Consider the following 24,400-nt stretch of genomic DNA (forward strand, 5'->3'; position numbering starts at 1 on the left):
AACCAGCAGTCCAGACTTAAATGAGAGGGGGGGGGCAGAGATCTTCTTAATCAAATACTGTACTTGGAGATCAAGCAACTGTTAAGAGCACAAGAGCAGAGATCAACAAAGAAGTTGGCAGCCCTACTCCCACTGGGTAAAGAGGAGGAAATCCCCCTTGGGACACAAGGCAAGGGGTCACTCTTTGCAGCTGTCATTTCCTGGTCCCATCTCTCTGTCCCACAACTACACCCTCAAAGGCAACCTTATTCAAATACATTTCCTGTCTCATTTCACACATGGTCCCCGTCCCCCCCGCTTCCTTTAATCTTCTTCTCTCACTTCACTTAACCAACTCCGGGGCCTGCCCTAAGAGACAGAAAGCAAAACTCTGGGGTGTTTGTGAGCTGATGAGACAGAAGAAAGCTGGACCCACAGCTTCTCAAAATACATATATTCATCTATCTGCCGCCACCTCCCACCGGTCGCTGGATTAGCGAGATAGCCTTCGAGGTTTCAGCTGCAGAACGCCAACAAGGTTGAACAAGCAGGGGAGGTATATTTTTCGAGGCCCCTCCCGGCTCGGAGGAGGACCCAGAGCGAGGATGGAGGCCGTGGCCTTGTACAACTTCCAGGCTGATGAGAAGGACGAATTGCCATTTAAGAAGGGCGACACCCTGAAGGTATTGTTGCTGTACTGTAATGATGATGATGATGATGATGATGACCAAGTTTGCCATCTGGAGAGGGATCTGTGAGAGCTGGGACGACTCGCTTCTTTGTATGTCGAAATAAAAAAATTAAAAAAATTGTCCAGTAGCACCTTAGAGACCAACTAAGTTTGCTCTAGGTATATACCTAGAACAAGTGTTCTAGGTCTGCATGCACACGAAGGCTTATACCTAGAACAAACTTAGTTGGTCTCTAAGGTCCTACTGGACTATTTTTACAAAAATTATTTCGACTGCATCAGACCAACACGTCTACCTACCTGAATCTAGATTCTTTGTGTGTGTATTGAAAATTAAGATATACCGTATTTTTCCATGTATAAGACTAGGTCCCCCCCCCTAAAAAATAATCTCAAAAATTAGGGGGCATCTTATACACAGATACATCCCCCCCATTTTCTTAAATCTGAGTCCCCAAAAATAGCGGGCGTCTTATACATGGGGACATCTTATAGACGGGAAAATACAGTAATTAATGATAGCTACATTCATATAATTTTATGTTTTATTATGATTATTAGTATTAATATTATTGTTGGTGTGTTTTTTTAATATGTCCTGTCTCTCTATTCCTTTCTTCTTCTTCTTCTTCTTCTTCTTCTTCTTCTTCTTCTTCTTCTTCTTCTTCATTTTTCTTCTCTTTCCCCCTTTCTTTTCTTGTTTTCCTCTCCTCTCTCTCTTGTCTTTTTGATTCTATGTGTTTTAGATACTATTTTATTGTATTGTGGAAAATTTAATGAAAATCTTTGGACAGCCAAGTTTACCACCTGGGCAAATTACACACTTGGAGCAAATCTACATACAGTATTGTTGTGTGGGGGGGGTATTTTTGTTGTGTGGGGGGTGTCTGCCTGGATGATGCCCTGAGCCTCTTCCAATTGTTGGGATCCTGCATCCCAGTCTAAGAGAGGAGGTTGCCATCCTGGTCAGGCAAGTTTCATTGTAAGGCAATGACTTTCACTGGCCACTCAAGTGTCCTCATCAGCATCTCAAAAGAACGAGTTGAGTTGCAAGAGCTACCGGTATATCTTAGTGCCGGTGCCCCACCAATAAGATCAGTTGCAGTGTTAATGCTGTGATCATCTTATGCTCAGGTTGTATATACAGTGGTACCTTTGTTCTTGGACATAATCTGTTCCAGGAGTCCGTTCGACTTGTTCATCTAGGGACAGGCAGACTTCAGGCTTGCAGGATCTTCTAGGGGCTTTACCATAATCCTGAGATCCACCACTTGGAGTCAGGCACATTTAGGTTTGATGAGGCCCTAAGCTACTGAAAGTAATGGGGCCCTTTATGTGTCCAGCTGTCCTTTGTCAACAACAAATTGTCACTGTTTTTTTGTGTTGAATATATGCTATATGGTAATTTATGGACCTAATACAGTGGTACCTCGGGTTAAGTACTTAATTCGTTCCAGAGGTCCGTTCTTAACCTGAAACTGTTCTTAACCTGAAGACCACTTTAGCTAATGGGGCCTCCTGCTGCCGCTGCGCCATCGGAGCACAATTTCTGTTCTTATCTTGAAGCAAAGTTCTTAACCTGAAGCACTATTTCTGGGTTAGCGGAGGCTGTAACCTGAAGCATATGTAACCTGAGGTACCACTGTAGGTATCTAAAGCCATTTGCCCATGTTGCCATGCCACCAGTCCATGCAGAATGTAGGCACCCTATATATAGAAAGGAGCAAACCAGTGATATTTTAGGGAGCAGGCTACATCATAGGAGCCAACACAACACAAAACACGGTTGCTGTATGTATGTTTTATTTTATTTGTTTTCAGTTGTATATTTTGGAAATGTACATCCAGGTGTGTTTTTTCCCTTTAATTTTTTTTTGGGGGGGGCCAAGAGAGTGGGGCCCTAAGCTATAGCTTGTTTAGCTTATACATAAATACAGCTCTGGCAAAGCTAAAGGACCTGGTGTCTCTGAGCAACCACTGAGCTGCACAGCCTGGGGTTTGCTTTGGGTGTTCAGCTGAGGTTTCGCTGAACTCACCATCCTTTCACACCAACATCTACGGTATTTCTGGCTACCCAGAGGGTTCTTCGTTTTAGCAGTCTAACGAGGACAGGGCAGTGGGGCTCCATTGAACCACTGAAATTCACAGGCTTAAATGAGCCATGCCCATTAATTTCAGTGGGCCTTCTCGGAGTAGAGCTTACCTTGACGCAACTCGCAGGCTTGAACACACCAGTGCAACTTCACAGTGCTACAGTTCCCAGGCTGGGTCAAGTCTCAGTCCCTATTTCCTAGGGAACTCTGGGAATGGTAGCTCTGTGAAGGGAACAGGGGTCTCCTAACGACTCTCAGCACCCTGAACGAACTATTGTTCCCAGGAAAGGCTGAGATGAGAGAGAGAGAGAGAGAGAGAGAGAGAGAGAGAGAGAGAGAGAGACCCAAGGCCACACTCTGAACATAATGGCTGAGTGAGAGGATTTGAACTCAGATCTCCCTAGTGCTACTCGTCTTCTTCTTTTTAAAGAGTATATTTATACCACATTCTTCCAGTCACAGGTTACTCAGAGTGGCTTACCAATCTGTCAGTTTCATTTCCTCACACCAGGCGCACATTTTTCCTGTCATATATATTTGCGTGTGCAACTTTGCCCAGTTGATGCATTGCTACAGTTTCCAGCACCCTTTACAAACGACAGATCCCAGGATTCTTTGTGGCGGGGTGTGCTTTAAATGTGCCTCAAAAGTTTAAATGTATGTTGCATATTCAGCTCCATACTGGTGTAGGGGTTAGACTACAGCCAGAGAGAGCAGGGTTCAAATCCTCACTCAGAAACAAAGCCCCACTGGATGTAAAGGTAAAGGTAAAGGGACCCCTGAGCATTAGGTCCAGTCGTGGCCGACTCTGGGGTTGCGGTGCTCATCTCGCTTTATTGGCCGAGGAAGCCACCGTACAGCTTCCAGGTCATGTGGCCAGCATGACTAAACCACTTCTGGCGAACCAGAGCAGTGCACGGAAATGCCGTTTACCTTCCCACTGGAGTGGTGCCTATTTATCTACTTGCACTTTGATGTGCTTTCGAACTGCCAGGTTGGCAGGAGCAGGGACCGAGCAATGGGAGCTCACCCCATTGCGGGGATTCGAACCGCGACCTTCTGATCGGCAAGTCCTAGGCTCAGTGGTTTAACCCACAGCGCCACCCGCGTCCCTACCCCTGGATGACTTGGGGGCAAATCATTCTCTCTCTCAGCCCTATCCCGCCTCGCAGGGTTGTTGTGACGATAAAATGGCCACCTTGAAGGAAAGTTGGGCTATCGATGCCAAGAAGGATGTAAGTAAATAGAGACTGAAAGAGACTTTGACAAGAGTCAGGGAGCAACAATAGCACAGGGGCAGAGCTTTGTGTATAAAAAGTCACAGGTTCAATTTGTGGCGTCTTCAGGATCAAGTAAGAAAAGGTTGTGGGAAGCGGTTTTCTCTGCCTGAGGCCCTGGATCGCTACTGCCAGTCAGAGTTGACAATACAACCCTAGATGGACAAACAAGGCTACTAGAGATGGAGAAGAAACCTGATTCCGTTCACCTTTAAAAGTGAACTTCTTTGATTTGTACTTTCTGGGCAAAATGCAGAAATTGAAGCACAGCCATCCTTCAAAATTCACGCTTCTCCGAATTTTGCAGTGCAGTTCTCCCACCAAGTCACATGTGCAAAACTGCACATACGTTAGTCATGGCAACATACAGAAATGCATCATATTAGGGGAAATGGATGTGGAGGGGAATATTCACATATATATATATATATATTTTTCCAAAAAAATTTATTGGTTTTCACAATATTATAAAAAACACACACACACACAAGACAAACAAACAAACAAACAAAACAAAACAAACATAGATCATAGCCTTATTGAAAATTAAAGTTATTAACTTTGTTAAGTGACTTCCTTGCTTCCCCTTAGTTGAATTTCATTGCATGTCCTTTTAACGGTTTTCCAAAACCCAATTTTTATGAAATTTAACTTAAACATTAACATCCTTAAATCTTCACCTTATAGAATTAAACATATTACATCATCACTTAACATAAATAAAATCCTAAGCCCATTAAGTATCTGCAAGCTATTTCCAGTTAATTTAACTTAACAAACTTAACTAAATAACCATTAAATTTCTTCCATTCTTCCTGATACTCCTCCTCCTTCTGGTCGCGGACTCTTCCGGTTAGGTCGGCTAGCTCCGAAAAATCCATCATCTTCATCTGCCATTCTTCTATTGTTGGTAATTCTTGGGTTTTCCACTTCTTAGCTAACAAAATACAAGCAGCAGTTGTGTCCTACAAAAATAATTTAACATCTTTCTTGGGCAATTCCAGACCTGTTATTCCAAGAAGAAAGGCCTCTGGTTTCTTTATAAATGTATATTTCAACATTTTTTTCAATTCATTATAAATCTTTTCCCAGAAGTCTTTCACCTTGGGACAGGTCCACCACATATGATAGAAGGTTCCTAGGGAGGGGAATATTCATATAAGCTATCATCTTCATTTCTCAGCTTGCAGTCAACAGACCTTTTAAATGTTTTATAACAATTTTAAAACGACCATGAAATTCACATCAATGCAACTGAGAAACACAACATTTATATAGCAGGCAGTTCATAAGCGGTTTAACACAGATGGCCATGTTTTTTTAGAAATTGCCACTTCCTCTGTCTGTCAAACCCACATGCAAAAATGTGCCGGTAATTTTTCATGAGGATATTGAACACCCACACCCACAAATTACTGCAGAAATTTAAAGAAATGAATTTGCAATCGGAAAAATTGAGAACCGTGGAGAACTGAAATTGATGGATTGGTTCATCCATGCTTGCCACCATAGGGGCCAAATCACTGGGGCCCTTGATGCCCAAGCACCCACAAAATTCCCCATGAAGGGGCTGGTCACCCACAAATTTCGTTGCATGGCACCCACGGCCCTGGGCACCCACGGTTGTGGGGTCAAGCTTGCATTTGTGCTTGCTGTGATGGCTAAATTCTGCATCAGCCAACAGTGGCATTTGAATGCTTAACATGAGTCCACAGTGAGATGCAGCAGCAAAAAGAGCTAATGCTATTCTAGGCTGCATCAACAGAAGTCCAGATCAAGGGAAGTCATAGTAGCACTGTATTGTGCCTTGGTAAGACCACACCTAAGGGGTGCCGGTGGCGCTGTGGGTTAAACCACAGAGCCTAGGACTTGCCAATCAGAAGGTTGGTGGTTCGAATCCCCGCAACGGGGTGAGCTCCCGTTGCTCGGTCCCTGCTCCTGCCAACCTCGCAGTTCAAAAGCACGTCAAAGTGCAAGTAGATAAATAGGTACCGCTCTGGCGGGAAGGTAAACGGCATTTCTGTGAACTGTTCTGGTTTGCCAGAAGCGGCTTAGTCATGACCCGGAAGCTGTATGCCGGCTCCCTCGGCCAATAAAGCGAGATGAGCGCCGCAATCCCAGAGTTGGCCACGACTGGACCTAATGGTCAGGTACCTTTAAGACCACACCTAGAATACTGTGTCCAATTCTGGATGCCACAATTTTAGAAGGGTATTGACAAGCTGGAATGTGTGCAGAGGAGGATGACCCAAGATGATCAAGGGTCTGGAAACGAAGCCTTATGATGAATGGTTGAAGGAGCTGGGTATGTTTGGCCTGGAAAAGAGGAGACTAAGAGGAGATGGTCATCTTCAAATACCTGAAGGGCTGTCACATGAAGGATGGAACAAGCTTTTTTCCCCCTACTCCGGAGGGTAGGACTCAAACCAATAGCTTCAACCTTTCCGTGGAGGCGCAGGTTGCAGCCACAGCAAAGGTGGCATTTTTCCATCTCCACCGTATTAAGTAGTTGGTCCCTTACCTTTCTCGCCCTGATCTGGCCACAATGATCCATGCGACGGTCACCTCCAGGCTTGATTATTGTAACTCGCTCTACGCGGGGCTGCCCTTGAAGCTGACCCAGAAACTCCAGCGGGTGCCACAGTTTAAGAAGGATGTTGACAAGTTGGAACGGGTGCAGGGGAGGGTAACCAAGATGGCCAAGGATCTGGAAACTAAGCCTGATGAGGAACGGTTGAAGGAGCTGGGTATGTTTAGCCTGGAAAAGAGGAGACAGAGAGGAGATATGAGAGCCATCTTCAAACATCTCAAGGACGATGGAGCAAGCTTATTTTCTCCCTCTCTGAAGAGTACGACTCAAGTCAATGGCTTCAAGTTACAAGAAAGAAGATTCTGATGAAACTTCGGGAAGAACTTAGAGCTTTTGAGTAGCGAAACCATCTCCCTCGGGAGGTTGTGGACTCTCCTTCCTTGAAGGTTTTTCATCAGAGGTTGGATGGCCATCTGTCATGGATGTTTTAGCTGAGATTCCTGGGTTGGACTAGATGACCCTCGGGTCCCTTCCATCTCTACAGCCCAAATGTTCTCACGACCCTGATGGCTCCTTCCTGTTTTGCATCAGCTTGTCTGCAGCCCGCTCTGCTCTGCTGGTCACCAGGGGAATTCTTTCGGTGCCCAGAGAGTCCCCCAGAGAAATCTCAGTTCCTGTTTTCGCAGCTGAGAGCCGCTCTTTTCATAATAACATGGGGGGGGGGGGTGAGTGAGTGGGGGGAATCAGCCAGAACAGCAAATGGAGCACCTGACGTTTCAAGGGTGCAGGTTAGTTGCATATGTACACATAAACTGCTCAGGTTGTCCAGTTCTAAAGAAAGAGCCCAAATGCTGTCCTACAGAGGGGCAGTGTGGTGTAGTGGTTAGGGTGGTAGAATAGGGTTGAAATCCCCACTCGGCTAGGTTGCATTCTGGGTGACTTAGACCGTGAGGGGAGAGAGACTTTGTGCAGGCCATCAAGGATAGATCAGTCAGTATATATGATGCAAACTACTAATAATTATAAATAGCTTGATTAATATGAAATTAAGTGTTATAACCTGTACAATACAATTGTAGTTAATACAATGCATTTTTTAAATATAATATCAATATCGCCATAGTAGTGCACACTGTTTATTGAGACAGCAGACCTTTGTACCTTTGTTACGCTTAGTGAGTGTAAAAGATGGTATTTCTTTCTTTCGGTATAATTTTTTTGGGGGCCCCAAGAGAGTGGGACCCTTAGCTATAGCTTGTTTAGCTTATACAGTGGTACCTCGCAAGACGAATGCCTCGCAAGACGAAAAACTCGCAAGACGAAAGGGTTTTTGGTTTTTTGAGTTGCTTCGCAAGACGAATTTCCATACGGGCTTGCTTCGCAAGATGAAAACGTCTTGCAAGTTTGTTTCCTTTTTCTTAAAACCGTTAATACAGTTGCGACTTGACTTCGAGGAGCAACTCATAGCACGCAGTGTGGTAGCCTTTTTTGAGGTTTTTGAAGACTTTGGTGATTTTTGAAGCTTTTCCAAAACTTTTCCAAAACCGTGCTTCGCAAGACGAAAAATTCGCAAGACGAAAAAACTCGCAGAACGAATTAATTTCGTCTTGTGAGGCACCACTGTACATAAATCCGGCAGTGCTTTCAAGCTAACAGCTGCTCCTTTTTCTCTCTTTTGGATTCCGCAGATCCTGAACATGGAAGATGACCTGAACTGGTACAAAGCTGAACTCTTCGGCACCGAAGGATTCATCCCCAAAAACTACATCAAAATGAAACCTCACCCGTAAGCAGCACCAGCTTGTTCCTTTCCTTGATTTATTTCAAAGTGTTTATGGATCGCTTAGTCTTTTAAAAGTACGGTAACCTTGCCAGGAAAACAAACCCAGATGTCTTTCCTCCTGAGAAGCTCTGAACTCAGCACAGCTTAACCCAGACCAACCCTGTCCCAGTGGCCCAAAGGCTGCTGCGCATTTAACAGCAGCCGGACACACCAATACCATCCAACTGGTGAAGACTGAGAAGATTTAAGGTGGGGGTGGGGAAGTTATGGACCCTCCAAACATTGCTGGACTCCCAATTCCTATCGGCCCCATCCTGCGTAGCCAATACTCAGGGATGATGGGAGTTGTAGCCCAGCAACAAAATCTGGCGGGCCACAGGGTTTTGCCCTGAACATCGCCCCATCGCATTTGACAATTGCATTTTGCACCTGCTGCAAGTGTTCTTCTTTCAAGAATCCACAATAAATCAGCACTTGGAAGGGGGGAAGAGGGCAGGGCAATGAATGAACAAGATGCAAAAGACATTAGCTTGTGGGTGGACGTTGTATTTCTCTGGAACAAACAAGTAAGCAAATGCATTAACGCTGGACAAATTTTCTTTCACCCCTATCCCATCCTACACTAGTTCCCAAGGAAAGCTTGCTTAAATATTGCCTAGGGCAGATACAGCCTTGGCATTTATTTTATGGTACTTGATTTTATTTCAAAACAAGAGTTGGTACATTTCACTTCTGTGCCTTGGCTCCAGGATTTCAGAAGATCAGACTCTTGGTTAAAAGCCCAGGAGCAGACCAGAACTGAGCGTGTTGCTTCATTGCAATTATTGTGGTGGTGGTTGTTTTCCAGTCAGTTGGACTCATAATCACAACCACCACAGCCACAACAATAAGGACAACCCCTAGCCATGCCCTCCTTAAGAGAGTCCAAAAATACAGGTAATTGTTTGGGTCTGTTATTTATTTTATCTTATCCCATTTCTATCCCATCCTTCCTCTCGAAGGGTGATGACTAGTGTTCTTCCCAATCTCCTCTGTAAAGAAAACCAGATCTAGGGTGCAACCCACAGTATGTGTTGGGTCCTCAGCGTATTGCAACAGCCCCATGGTTGTCCTGGTGGCCAGATTTTTCTATGACACCATGAGGTCCTGAGCCGGCCCAGACAAGGCAGCATCAACATGGATTTTGAGGTCCCCCAGAAGTGTCCTGGGATTCCCTGACACCACACCAGAGACCGCTTCCACCAGCTCAGTCAGGGAGGTGGTTGGAGGGCAGGTTTGGAGGTACACCAACGCGATCGCTGTTCCGTCTCTGCCCCCAACACCAAGGCCAAACCCTTGCGTTTCACTCCCAGGTGAACTAGCCTATGATTCCCAGGTCACTGGGTAAAGACTGTGCAGTCTTACTGCAATCCTAAGCATTTTACTCAGAAGCAAGTCCCACAGCACCAGCTGTGGTTGTAGAAACCAATACGGGAGAGACATGTTTTGTTGCATCTGGGGCAGGTGAAGGCGTCCGGTTTTGCTACTGCAGATGCACCAGGGCGTTTCTTCTCTCTGCGCTCCTTCTAGCGCTTATTCTTCCTCTGATCACTGCTATGGATGCACAACCTGTCTGTCTCCAATCCTCTGCTAGAGATTTCCACACGGCGGGTTGATGTTGCCAACAGGGCCGTCTTACCCATAGAGGCTAGTGGCGCAGGGCGCCAAGTTCTAGAGGGTGCCAGAGAAGAGGCGGAGTGTGCTGGTCCCAGGGGGGGGGGTTACCGTGCGACGTGGTCTGAGTCCGGTCCTAGGTCGAGGGTATGGAGGTTGTCTGTCAAGGACGAAACGGGGTCCAAGGCAAGGAGCCGGGCGTGGTCAGGAACTCTGGAAGAGCAGGACAGGGTGCTGGCAGGAACAGGTTACCAACGATGTTGCTCCTGCAACCTGGGACTGGGCTGACTGGCCTTGATCTCCTCTGAGGCATAGGGCGGCCCCGGTCCACAGGTGACTCGCCTCTCCTGGCCTGGAGGCAAGCACTCCTCCTGCAAGAACTTAATTCCCTCTGCCTCTCTGCCCTGAGCCTCTGCAGCTCAGGAGAGGCTGGAGGGTTACTGGACCCAGAGGCAACCTCACCTTCCCCTGACAGGGCTAGGAGAGGAGCACCTGCAGGCAATGGGTCCTTGATCACCTCCGGAGCCAGAGTGGATTCAGCTGGTGTCTGCTCCTGAGGATCTGGCACAGGTGAGGGCCCTTCAGGTTCAAACCCTTGCCCCGGCTCAGCCGGCCCTGGAGGTGGGGACTCCTGTGCAGGCTGGGATTCCTCAGGTTCAGCCTCTGAATCAGATTCCCAGGCCATCACACGGAGGCTATACGTGGCACCTCGTGGCATCAGCTCGCCGCCCTCACCTGCCTCTGCCATGCCATGAAGCAGCGCTGCACCCAGAGCCTCCATCTGCCATGGTCACCATGGCACAGAGCAGCCAGCTGAGCTGGAAGGCACTGCGTCCAGCCTCCCCCTCTTCCCCGCTAGAGGAGTCACCCTCCAGCCGCTGCCCGCCTCCTCCAGCCCTGCTGGCAGCGCCCTCCTCCCTAAAAAAACCTCTAGGAAACGGAGGGGGTGTGCCGGAGGGAGCTTTGTACGATGGCGCCGGATATGCTTAAGACAGCCCTGGTTGCCAACCTTCATGTCACATTTCCAGAAGTCTTTGTAACGCAGAGTCGGTCTGCCAACGGGCCCAGTGCCTGAATCCAACTTCCTTGGAGATCCCGTTCTTCACATTATTCCAAAGACAGCTTGGCTTGCAATATTCCGCTCTGTCTCCTGCTTGTTCCCCAACCCTTTCTGTTCCTGGTGATTATGGATTCACTCGCCCAAACTAGGAGACCTTGTCCATGGCCTTGACACTGTGGCAGGTGATCTCAGAGCGGAAAAATAATGGTCTCAACTCTTTGGCCCTCTACTCTATGCGGCCTAGGACCCTCGTACCTACGGGACTGCCTCTCCTGGTATGCCCCGTGGAGGACCTTAAGGTCCACAAATGACAACACTTTGGCGGTCCCAAGTCGCAAGGTGGTTAGATTGGTCTCAACTAGGGCCAGGGCCTTTTCAGTACTGGCCCCGACTTGGTGGAACGCTCTGTCACAAGAGACTAGGGCCCTGCAGGACTTGACATCTTTCCGCAGGGCCTGCAAGACAGAGCTGATCCACCAGGCCTTTGGTTTGGACTCAGTCTGACCCTTATGTTTCCCTCCCCTTATGGTTTTGACTTTTAAAATGAGGCTGCATTTTAAATTGCATTTTAACCTGTATTTAAATTGGCTTTTTTCTTCTTTTTCTTTTCCCCCTATTATGTTTTTATTGTGATTTTATTGGTGTTAGCTGCCCTGAGCCCGGCTCTGGCCGGGGATGGCGGGGTATAAATAATTTTTATTATGATTATTTATTATGACTCTTGCCCGCCTATCACTGATCACCTCTTTTCTTGGCTCTCTCACCCAGGTGGTATTCCGGAAAGCTGTCCAGGCAAGCAGCTGAGGACGTTCTCTTGAAACGTAATTTCCAGGGAGCTTTCCTTATCCGGGAAAGTGAGAGCAGCCCAGGAGATTTCTCCATCTCAGTGAAGTAAGTCAAATCTCGAGGTGCGGCAGATAACAGGCTTTTTATGTGTGGTTTGGAAGCTGCCTGTTTTGGTTGTCTTATCTTGTTCTCAGTAGTTATGGTGTGTGTGTGTGTGTGTGTGTCCCCCCTCCAATGATTTAAAAGCCCATTGAATTCTTTCTATTGCAACATTTATAGTACCACCCGCCTTGAGCCCCAAAAGCTGCCAGGGGAGCTTACAAAGCCACTTCCGCCCTGCAGAGGAGGTGGGATTGCGGGCTTCACTGCCCCACCATGCGCGCGGGGCTGGAGCCCAGCCCCTGCGCGATTGGGGAATCCCCGGGCGTGTCATCCCCTGGTCAGACAATCGGCTGACTGTGTGGGAGTGGCCTGCCCAATTTAAATGCACGCGCAGCCAGGGATCTCCCTCTTTCCCCGCCTACCAGCTGTTCCTGTTTCCCACCCTCCCGCCCTATAAGGTTTTCGGTCCTTGACCTTGCTATGGACCTTGGTTGGTCGCCATTGAGGGGCCTGGTAGGAATTTTTCCACTTGGCAAATTGGCACCAGCCACTGGGTTTTCGCCTACCTCGTAGCAAATCATCACAACTTTCTGAGTATTGGCGGTTAGGCATTGGTATTGTTCTTTAGATGGAAGAGGGGAGGAAGCGCCATCACCTCCCCCACATTTTGAAGGGTAGTCTGGTAAAGGATTCCGGGGGGCGTGGTCCTGTCCGAAGACTGGGGAGGTGAGGGCCTAAGGCACGCCCCCTATCGGTGACCCCGGGGGAGTTCCTAGTTGATGTGCCTCAGCAGGACTCCCCCTACTGGTGGTTAACCCTTCCCAGACTTCAAGTGGACGGGCTGGAGTCAGATATAGTCGGTTAGGACCAATGCCTAAGCCAATACTGCTCATCACCTGTAACCAATAAAGTTGTGGCCTTTTTTAGCCCATTAACCTTAATAATTGTGTCATGTGTCTTTATTTCCACTGGGGGGGGTGGAGGGAACTCGCCACACAAAAATCAGTGCTAATATGGCTCACAATCTGAAACAGACATGGCACACAAGGAAAAATGTGTGGGTGGGAGGAGGGGAAAGCAAGCTCAAACTCAGGCTACAGTTACAGCTGATGTCAGGAGTGGTTCTGCTTGTCTTAAAGAGCAATCCCTTCTCCACAGCATTTCATAACTCCCTTCCACCACCCCAGATCAGATACAGGACATTATCTACCCCAGGAGGGCAAGGGAAGTCCCACCACACACTGGTTCCCTCAAACAGATGACCTGCTGACCATATGCTGCCTTGGGAGAGCTTTCCCCGAAAGAGAACTCATGCAACATCCAAATAAATAAATGCAAATATGCAAAAACGGTACCAATATAGAAATTGTGCATCGGCTGTTGCAGATGAGGGTGCTGAGCATGCGGAACCAGAGTCCAGAAAGGGCAGAAATGTCTGTGAAAATAAAGGGGAGGACATCATGTGCCCCTAATATTCTTTCTCCAGTTGTGGTTTAAACCACTGAGCCTCTTGGGCTTGCCGATCAGAAGGTCGGCGGTTCGAATCCCTGCAACGGGGTGAGCTCCCGTTGTTCGGTCCCAGCTCCTGCCAACCTAGCAGTTCGATAGCACGTCAAAGTGCAAGTAGATAAATAGGTACCACTCCACTGGGAAGGTAAATGGCGTTTCCGTGCGCTGCTCTGGTTCGCCAGAAGTGGCTTAGTCATGCTGGCCACATGACCTGGAAGCTGTACGCCGGCTCCCTCGGCCAATAAAGCAAGATGAGCGCCACAACCCCAGAGTCGTCTGCGACTGGACTTAACTATCAGGGGTCCTTTACCTTTTTTTAGCTTGTCATAGAATCCTAGAATCGGAAGGGGTCCCAAAGGTCATCTAGTCGAACCCCATGCAATCCATGCCAGACGGCTTTCCAACCCCTGCTTAAAAAACTCCAAGGAAGGGGAGTCCACAAACTCCCAAGGGAGACCATTCCATTGTCAAACAGCTCTTACCGTCAGAAAGTTTCCTCGGAATCTCCTTTCTTGTAAGTTGAAGCCATGGGTTCGAGTCCAGAGCAGGAGAAAGCAACCTTCCTCCATCCTCTGTATGACAGCGCTTTATAGATATATAGGCTCTCTCCTCTCCTCTTTTCCAGGCTAAACATACCCAGCTCTCTTAACTGTTCCTCTTAAGGCAGGCATAGGCAAACTCAGCCCTCCAGATGTTTTGGGACTACAACTCCCATGATCCCTAGCTAACAAGACCAGTGGTCAGGGATGATGGGACTTGTAGTCCCAAAACATCTGGAGGGCCGAGTTTGCCTATGCCTGCCTTAAGGCTTGGTTTCCAGACCCTTGTTGTGTAGACTGAGAGTTGTTTGTATCTGAGAGCACCAGAGGGCGCTCTCAATGCACCACAAATAATCCAAGTGGCTTTTTCAAATGATAAGCTGTATCTCTTGGCTGCCTTAAGGTTCATGCAAATCATCTGGACGGACGAACTGTTCCCAAACACCTGCTGATCTTTTCTAGAGCTAAATTTAGTAGCCTCCTTTCTGCCATACTGGGTGGTCTTTTTGGGGGGGTGGAGGGCATTTCGCATAATGATGGACAGGGATGGAGGCACGGGAACACCAGGGGCTCAACCACGCTTAATTATTCTAGGCACAGATCCACACTTTCCTGGTCCATGTCAGAGCGCTTTCATTCCCCCCTGCTACTTTCTCCGGGAAAATCCACGCTTCAGTGGCAGTTTGGGTTTTCTACGGAATTGTTTTCAGCAGTAAAGGGTGGGTTTTCATGGGGAAAGTGCGAGGGAGGGGCGCTTGGGCACAGACCTAGAAAACCAAGAGCAAAGCTAAGCATGGACTCTTTTTGCAGTTCAGTAAGTTCAGTAAGGGACACGGGTGACGTTGTGGGTTAAACCACAGAGCCTAGGGCTTGCCGATCAGAAGGTCGGCAGTTCAAATCCCCGCGATGGGGTGAGCTCCCATTGCTCAGTCCCTGCTCCTGCCAACCTAGCAGTTTGAAAGCACCTGAAAGTGCAAGTAGATAAATAGGTACCGCTCCAGCGGGAAGGTAAACAGCGTTTCCGTGCGCTGCTCTGGTTCGCCAGAAGCGGCTTAGTCATGCTGGCCACATGACCCGGAAGCTGTACACCGGCTCCCTTGGCCAATAAAGCAAGATGAGCGCCGCAACCCCAGAGTCGGTCATGACTGGACCTAATGGTCAGGGTTCCCTTTACCTTTACCTTTAAGTTCAGTAAGGGACATGGGTGGTGCTATGGTCTAAACCACAGAGGCTAGGACTTGCCGATCAGATGGTCGGCGGTTTGAATCCCCACGACGGGGTGAGCTCCTGTTGCTCGGTCCCTGCTCCTGCCAACCTAGCAGTTCAAAAGCACGTCAAAGTGCAGGTAGATAAATAGGTACCGCTCCGGCAGGAAGGTATACGCCATTTCCGTGCACTGCTCTGGTTTCTGTCACGGTGTTCCGTTGTGCCAGAAGCGGTTTAGTCATGCTGGCTACATGACCCGGAAAGCTGTCTGCGGACAAACGCCGGCTCCCTTGGCCAGTAAAAGGAGATGAGCGCCGCAACCCCAGAGTCATCCGCGACTGGACTTAATGGTCAGGGGTCTCTTTATCTCTTTACCTAAGATGGAGATGCACTATAAAGTGTGGGATAAACAATGAAGCAATGGGGAGACATATAACCTCTGTTCAAGCAAATCTGGATGGATGTTGAAAAAAATTGTTCAGTAGCACCTTAGAGACCAACTAAGTTTGTTCTGGGTATAAGCTTTCGTGTCCATGCACACTTCTTCAGCTACACCGAAACAGAAGTCACCAGACCCTTATATATAGTGGGAGGCTGGGGTTTTTCTCAGGAGGGTAGTAGGAGATGGGTATGGTAAACCTGCTGACGACTGTGAACGACTGCAATTAGTCCTTCAGGAAAAAGCAAGGGATAGTATGCAGATGACCAAAAACAGCTTTAGCATGTGTAATGAGACAAGAATCCAATATCTCTATTCAGACCAGGTCTCTGAATGGATGGATGTTGTTATTGTACAAACTTCTCACAAACAAATTGGGGCGAATGCTCAATAAATAAGGGACAGAATTAATTGCAACCTCTGCGTAAGCTTTGTGCAACCAGTTCAGGATAAATGCTCAATAGGTGGAACATGTGGAGGAGCCCAAAGTCTCTTCCTCTCTTAGCCTTAGTCAGTGGCTTTCTCCTGGGGTCTTCTTCTTCTCCTTTGGCGATCACTCATAGCTGAGTAAGATTGTCTTCCATAAACACGGCTTTAACAATGAGTCCGTAGGTGACTGTGGAGGCCAATTCTGGATCCTCACGTCCTTCCACAGTGGGGACATTGGTTTCCAGGCAGGAGTTGATCATGGTGAGGGTTTGCCAAGCGCGCCTTCCTCTTAGCACGTTTCTCCTTTGCGTCCTGAATTCGAGTGTCTTCAAAGCCCATGACACCTTTGGTCAAGGCTGTTCTCCAACTGGAGCGCTTGCAGGCCAGTGTTTCCCAGTTGTCAGTGTTTATACTACATTTTTAAAGATTTGCCTTGAGTGAGTCTTTAAGCCTCTTTTGTTGACCACCAGCATTACGCTTTCCATTTTTAAGTTTGGAATAGAGCAGTTGCTTTGGAAGACGATAATCAGGTATCTGTAAAGCTTTGTCGTTTTGCATGCAGGGCGTTGGCAATGATGAACACAGGAAGAATACTTTAGATATCCTGTATGCAGTGCTTTTTTTCCTGGGTGTACTCAAGGATACACAGAACCAGCGCCTTTTCTTTCCAAATGTTCAAAGCGTGGCACCTTTCTGTAACAACTTCAGGGGGAGCAACAGCAACTTTTCCTTTTCCTTTTAAAAGCACTGGATATACCGCATTTTTCGCTCTATAAGACGCACCAGACCATAAGACGCACCTAGTATTTGGAAGAGGAAAACAAGAAAAAAAATATTCTGAACCTCAGAAGCCAGAACAGCAAGAGGGATCGCTGCGCAGCGAAAGCAGTGATCCCTCTTGCTGTTCTGGCTTCTGGGATAGCTGCGCAGCCTGCATTTGCTCCATAAGACGCACACACATTTCCCCTTACTTTTTAGGAGGGAAAAAGTCTTATAGAGCAAAAATTACGGTATGTATGGTGTTATGGATTTAAAGCGGGGAGGGAATCTCCCTGAACCCTAGAAATTAACAAATGCCAGGGTGTCGATCAATTGGGATATGGATTAAAGAGCAGAACTGTGCCAAACAGGGAATTCCTGGGCTGGTTTATGCAAACCAGCCTGGCTGGCTGGCTGGCTGAAGAGCAAACCTGTTAGCAAGACAAAAGGTGTTGACGGGCCATTGGGGAGTGTGATGTTCCCAGGGTGATGTGGCTGTATGTTTGAGGGGAGAGGGAAAGGGTTTCTGGGAAGAAGAAGCAGGAAGAAGGGGTATTTACACCATGCAGGTGTAAATACGTGTCCTGCCAAATGCAAGGTGGTTCTTTTAAAATGAGATTCAGAAGTAATACAAAACACAAGTGAGCGAGAAGATTAAAGGTTTTATTCTAAACAGCAAATAATAATAATAATAATAATAATAATAATAATAATTTATTTATTTATACCCCGCCCATTTGGCCAGGTTTCCCCAGCCACTCTGGGCGGCTTCCAACAAAATATTAAAATACAGTAATGCATCAAACATTAAAAGCTTCCCTAAACAGGGCTGCCTTCAGATGTCTTCTAAAAGTCTGGTAGTTGTTTTTCTCTTTGACATCTGATGGGAGGGAATTTCACAGGGCGGGTGCCACCACCGAGAAGGCCCTTTGCCTGGTTCCCTTGGCTTCTCACAGCGAGGGAACCGCCAGAAGGCCCTCGGCGCTGGACCTCATACCAAGCAAGCACTTCAATCTGCCACTTGGAAGCCCTCAAGAAGTGGAGAGGTGATCCCCCCAGGTAGCCTCAGTTTGCACGGCCCCATGGCCGATCAGTCCATGTCGGAGCTTCTCAGAAATTCTGCCCACAACCATCCGATTTATAGCTAGCTAGCCTGTGTGGCTTGCCCAACTGGCTATGTGCAGATCATTCATTACTGGCTACGTGCAGATCATTCATTGGCCACCCCCTCCCAATGCCTCACTTTCTCGAACATCAAAGAAGGTACTCAGAGAAGGTACGCATTACTATCACTTCCTACCAAATGACTAGTCCAGGCACCCCCAAACTCGGCCCTCCAGATGTTTGGGGACTACAACTCCCATCATCCCTAGCTGGCAGGACCAGTGGTCAGGGATGATGGGAACTGTAGTCCCAAAACATCTGGAGGGCTGAGTTTGGGGGTGCCTGGACTAGTTCATTAGAGACTGCTGTTCTCATGCCATCAAAGAACTTAAACAAGAGACAGGGAGAGGGAAGGAACAGAGGCAGGAAGGGTAACCATGTCAGATCACTAACTTTCCGATACATATTTGTCTTCCGGATGCGTTTCCCATACAATCGGTGAACAAACCATATTTCTTATTTATTTTTTTATAAAAAATTTATTAGGGTTTTTACATTACAAAATAGAAAAAGAAAAAAGAGAAAATACAAAATAAAAATGGTTAAAAACAATCAATTTTTTCATCACATTATTTTTCATTAACTTGTTTCCCGGACCTCCTCATACCTCCCTTTTTTGTATTCCAATTCAATTTATTAGTTCAGCAGTTTCTTTCCCTCTTTAATTTTACCCTGATCTTTAATCTTAAATTATTTTAATATTAAATTTTTACTTATAGAAAATCTTTTTTTATATATTCTTTTATGCCATTACAGCTAAAAACCACTTAATTTCAATCCAACATCAATCTACCATTCATTAATTTTACAATATTTCTGTAGATAATCTTTAAACTTTTTCCAGTCTTCTTCCACCGACTCTTCTCCCTGGTCACGGATTCTGCCAGTCATTTCCGCCAATTCCATGCAGTCCATCACCTTCATCTGCCATTCTTCCAAAGTAGGTAAATCTTGTGTCTTCAAACCATATTTCTTAAAGCCGCTGTTTCTTCCATCCTCCAAAGGGACACAGATCCTGTGTGTTTGCCTGGGACCCCGTGGGCTCTTGCCAGCGCTTGGTAGAGAGAGGGGCAGGCACCAGGCTTTTGTGACAATATGGCATAGGGTGCTTAAAAAAACAAAAACCCAACGCACATAGTATTGTCTACATCAGCTGGCAGCGGCTCTCCAAAATTTCAGGCAGGGAATTTTCTCCATCCCTACCTGGCGATGCCACTGGGATTTGAACTTGGGACCTGCTTGCAAGGCAGATGTTCTACCACTGAGCCACAGCCCTTCGCAGGGTGATGATATCGTCATCCCTGCTGAGAGATAATAGGGGTTGTTTTTTTAACCAACTGCATTTGAGAGGAAAAGGACGCGGGGGGCGCTGTGGGTTAAACCACAGAGCCTAGGGCTTGCCGATCAGAAGGTTGGCGGTTCGAATCCCCACGGCGGGGTGAGCTCCCGTTGCTCAGTCCCTGCTCCTGCCAACCTAGAAGTTCAAAAGCACGTCAAAGTGCAAGTAGATAAATAGGTACCACTCCAGCGGGAAGATAAACGGTGTTTCTGTGCGCTGCTCTGGTTCTCCAGAAGCGGCTTAGTCATGCTGACCACATGACCCGGAAGCTGTACGCCGGCTCCCTCGGTCAGTAAAGCGAGATGAGTGCCGCAACCCCAGAGTCGGCCACGATTGGACCTAATGGTCAGGGGTCCCTTTACCTTTACCTATTTGAGAGGAAAACCTCTCTCCCTCTGCTCTCTGCTACTTTCCATCTCCTTTGCCCATTTCTCCAACTTACCAGCAACTTCACAACTTTCCCTCGCACATCCCAAGCAAGTGACTGACACGCCCAAGAAGCGTGTCCGGTAAAACCACTCCAGTCATTCTGAAAGGACGCAGAAACAACACCAGCTGCCACCCCCCACAAAAGGTTATAGTGCGTCTGGCATTCCTGCAAACGTGTTTGATGGAATTTAGCTTTCAGCCTTGGGGGCAGGTGAATTCACGTTGAATGGATTCCTTGCACGGTCATAATGGAGAGATTTTGGAAGGACTGTTATGAGTCTGATGGCTTCTTGTTTGACCTAGGAAATACTTTCCTGAATATATATATATATATATATATATATATATTCTGTTTTACAATTTAGAATATTCATTTAAACACCCTCTCCAAAATTTCAGGCAGGGAATCTTCATTGATATCTTCTCTTTCCATGGTTCATTTTACATACCATAAATCCCTACATATTTTACATAAACTAAACCATTCAGTATTCCATTACTGCATCCATCAAAACTTATTTACACTGTTGAATTTATCTTAATGCTGCCAACGTTTTCAAGTGTACACAATTTCCCCCCATATATTCAATAAACATTTTCCAGTCTTCTCTAAATGTATGTTCTTCCCATTCTCTTATTCTATATGTTAAGTCTGCAAGCTGTGCATATTCCATCAGCTTAAGTTGTCATTCTTCTTTAGTTGGGACCTCGCTCGCTTTCCATTTTGGGGCTAACAAAAGATGGGCTGCAGTAGTGACATACATAAATAACCTTTCTTGATAATTTCTTTAGCCACACACCCTTAGCCTTGCCCCTATAGCCACAACCTTTCTAAGACCATCCAACAAAACCAATTTCCCCCCAATGCATATGAAATATACTCAGAGTCGAGGCTGAATTTTATGCTCTTTATTCAGTTCATAGTAGCAATGAATGAAACTTTCCCCAAAACGTCTAGCTATATATACATTTTTTACACAATGGGCCCTGCATGATTGGCTAATTCCAGGCTGCTCCTGTAGGCCAATCAGGTTGCAGATTCACTTCCTCCAGAAGTCTGGTTGGCTGCTCCTGCAGACCAGTCAGGTTGCTGATTCACTTCATCCAGGAGCCTGATTGGCTGCTCCTGCAGGCCAATCAGGTCGCTGATTCACTTCCACCTGGAGCTGGATTGGGTGGCTCCTGCGGACCAATCAGACTGCTGCATTCTGGATCCTATTGTTCTAGGATTCAGCTCAGTACATAACAGCATATATTATGGCTTCAATACCAAGCCAGCTCCCCCTCTCCACTTTGCTTAGCACACAGCCTGATCAAAAGCTCTTCTGGACACAAAATTATAGTGGCGCTTGGCTCTTGTATTTACACATGTGAGGAGCCACCACTGAAAAGGCCCTTTGCAGGGGGGGGGGGGAGCCCAGTCTGAAAATTTGCTGAGAATCTTAGAGTTGGACAGGACCCCAACTCTTCCATCATTCCATCTGTGGTGGGTGCTCGATTCCTGGCTGTCTCTGCTCCACCTCTGGTGAAAGGTCAGTTGGAGGGCAGGGCCTATTACTTGACTTCCCAAGCCCATGCCCGGCTAATCTGGGGCTGCTCAGCGATCCTGCCCGGACAGCTTTGGCACCACTACATGCAGCAGTTCAGCATTCCCAACATGATGTTCCTTTGCTGAAGAACATGCCCGGGAGGGAGGGCATGGCTGGGCAAAGACTAGTCCGCGTTCAAGTTCAAACTGATATTCCAGCAGGCACGGAGGGCAAGAGGGAGGCAACAACCTGGGCATGCCAACCTCTCAGCCAGCTTTCCATGCCAAGGGCAACACAGTGCAGAGCGGGCCCAAGGAGCCAACAGCCAAGGGAGGCGAGGAAGGAATGAAGTCATCATTCTCTCTGCCAATCCCACCTCCTCCATCTCCTCCTCCTCCTCCTCCTCTCCTCCTGCTTTGAGGATGGGCCATAGCTCAAGGGCATACCATCTGCTTGGCATGCTGTAGTTCTCAGGTTCAATCTCCAGTGGTTTCTCCAAGTAGGACTGGGAGAGACTGGAAAGCCACTGCCAGTCAGTGTAGACCATACTGAGATAGACCAATGGTCTGGCTTGAGATAAGGCAGGTTTCTGTGTTCCTGCGTCTTAAGGAACCATGGTAGAGTGTCTGCCTTGCCTGCAGAAGGGCCCAGGAGCATTCTCTAGCACCTCATAGAATCATAGCATTGTAGAGTTGGACGGGTCCCTGGGGGTCATCTAGTCCAACCCCACTGCAATGCAGGAATCTCAGCGAAAGCATCCATGGCAGATGGCCATCCAACCTCTGCAAAAAAAAACCTCCGAAGGAGACCGTTCACTGCCAAACAGCTCCTCCTGTCAGAAAGTACTTTCCTGATGTGGCGTCAGAATCTCCTTTCTTGGAACTTGAAGCTATTGGTTCGAATCCTACCCTTCGGAGCAGGAGAAAACAAGCTTGCTCCATCTTGATGGAGATACTGAGATATTGGATGTTTGATCCTCTGCCTCTGCCAGTCAGCGTAGACAATACTGAGCTAGATGGACCAGTCTGACACAGGCAGCTTCCTACGTCCTGATATTTTGCCACAGCGGCTATAATATCTGCAAAATATTGGGAGAGCGGGGTATGCAAAGCCTCTGACCTTTGGTTGCAACAGTTCAATTCCTAAAGGGATCAAATTTCCAGCAAACAGCAAATGCAATCCAATAGAAGACAATCCTGACTTTGGCTGGCTCTACACTAGGGTTGCCTGAGGTCCCCGGTTCCCGGGGACAGTCCCCGGATTTGCATATATATCCCCGGGAAACGTGGCAGCGGCAGCCTCAGCAGCCCAGAGGCAGCCTGGTAGCGTAGTTGGCTCTGGCTGGCTTCAGGAGCTGCTCACTGCCGTGGCGCCCGCCATTTTTCCTCGCTAGAAGTCCCCATATGATGTATCTTGTGCGCAACACATCATATGGGGACTTCCGGCAAGGAAAAATGGCGGGCGCCATGGCAGCGAGCAGCTCTTGAAGCCAGCCAGAGCCAACTGCACTACCAAGCTGGCTCCAGGCTGCTGAATGCCGCTGCCGCCACCACTGCCAAAGAGGAACCGGGGACGTCCAGCGGTACAGATCTCCTGCCCCCTTCCCCCTTTGTTCCCTCTTCGTTTTGACCGATCGGGGGAGGCTTGGGAGTTGCGGCCGGCCAGCCATTGCCCAGTTTTTTAAAAACTGCGCATTTATGTTTCACAGGGTGCAAAAAAGGGCTTTGCACCTTTATACAATGTGCATGTGTGCTTGGGCCCAGGGTCTTTTGCCTCACCATCCCCACTACTGACTCCCTGTTGCTTCTCAGCTTAAAAATAAAAATAAAAAGTGTCCCCGGATTCATTGACAAGAATCTGGTAACCATAGCAGATACAGCAGAATGAGGCAGAGAGATGGAATGGGCAAGACAGTTGCCGAATCATGTCTAATAATTCCTACAAGAAAAATGCTAGTACTTCAAGGAGGAACGTTCTATCCACACCTCTCTCTATGGTGCTAGCTTTTCATGTACTAATCCCTGCAAGAAGAAAGATAGTACATCATGGAGGAACTAGTCACGCCTCTTCTTGCGGTGCTAGCTTTTTGCTTGCAAGAGAGAGGTGCTGTGGTTGATCCCCCACCTGTGGACTGAAGGGACAGCCATTCATGCTGTGACCTCGGAAAGGCAACAACCACATTTTAAGCGATACGTCCCACTGATAACAAGAGGAGAGGGGGTGCCGAATCCACCTCACCGGCAAAATATTTAGCTGGTCGAGGCATTCCAAAGGGAGAGGCCCAGGGGAGGCCGCTGCCTGCCCTCTAGCTGTTCCCACACTAGATTCAGTTTGTCCGATGACACCCGTGTATTTACCTTGGCAGAAGCCGCAGGGCAACCCAAGTCGGTTCAGAAAGTAAAAGCTGCTTCTTAAAGACAAAGGGACCCAAAAACGCACAGCAGAAAAAACGAAGGAATCTCCAGTTTCAGATTAGGTCTAGTTTGGTGAGGCAACAGGGGAAAGGGGCCTCAGGTTTTAGGAGGTCTTGAACGGGTGGGAAGACGAGTTTAGGGTTTCGCTAGGGTCTTGAAAATAACTCAAGGGGCACAACACAACTTAGGGATGGGCAAATTTGTCCAATTCCATTTCCCTCTGTTTCTCATACTTGCTATCGTAAGTTCTCGTCTCCACATTTCCACAATGGTTTGTGGTTTTCTTCCATTTATTTTTAAAAAGTGTTCGTGGAACTCGGTCAGCGTTTAGTGTGAATTTAGAGTTTTGCTTAATATGAACATTTTTGCAGAGCAATTTTCCTCTAATTTAACACATATTTGTATGCTAATTTCATGAAAACATGCCTTTTGCACACACACTTTACTCGAGTACATGCATTTTTGTGCGCTACATTGCAGAATCAGAGAAGGACAAATTTTGTAGGATGGATGTGCTTGCATCCAAACGTCGTTTTGCAAAGGGCTAAATAATCCAGTTCACCTTCAAATGCAAACTGAATCTGATCTCTCCCTCGCCCTGAAAACTGCCAGGTGTTCCAAGGCTGGTCCTACCATTAGGCGGATTATAGCAAGTTGCATATTTGGTCGTATCATCCGAGGGTGGCACAC

General features: G+C 47.4%; 1 protein-coding gene across 1 annotated transcript in view; it reads left to right on the plus strand.

Annotated features, from left to right (window-relative positions):
• The first annotated feature begins 337 nt into the window (after window positions 1–337).
• The window catches only part of GRAP (GRB2 related adaptor protein), a 32,721-nt gene continuing 8,658 nt past the window's right edge, over window positions 338–24,400 (plus strand). Inside the window, exons 1-3 of the mRNA XM_028706769.2 lie at window positions 338–662; window positions 8,259–8,356; window positions 11,835–11,957. Of these exons, the coding sequence (XP_028562602.2) occupies window positions 585–662; window positions 8,259–8,356; window positions 11,835–11,957 (299 nt within the window). The 5' untranslated portion in view covers window positions 338–584. The remainder of the gene's footprint in view (window positions 663–8,258; window positions 8,357–11,834; window positions 11,958–24,400) is intronic.

This window comes from Podarcis muralis, chromosome 14 (genome assembly GCF_964188315.1).
Source record: "Podarcis muralis chromosome 14, rPodMur119.hap1.1, whole genome shotgun sequence".
NCBI lineage: Eukaryota > Metazoa > Chordata > Lepidosauria > Squamata > Lacertidae > Podarcis > Podarcis muralis.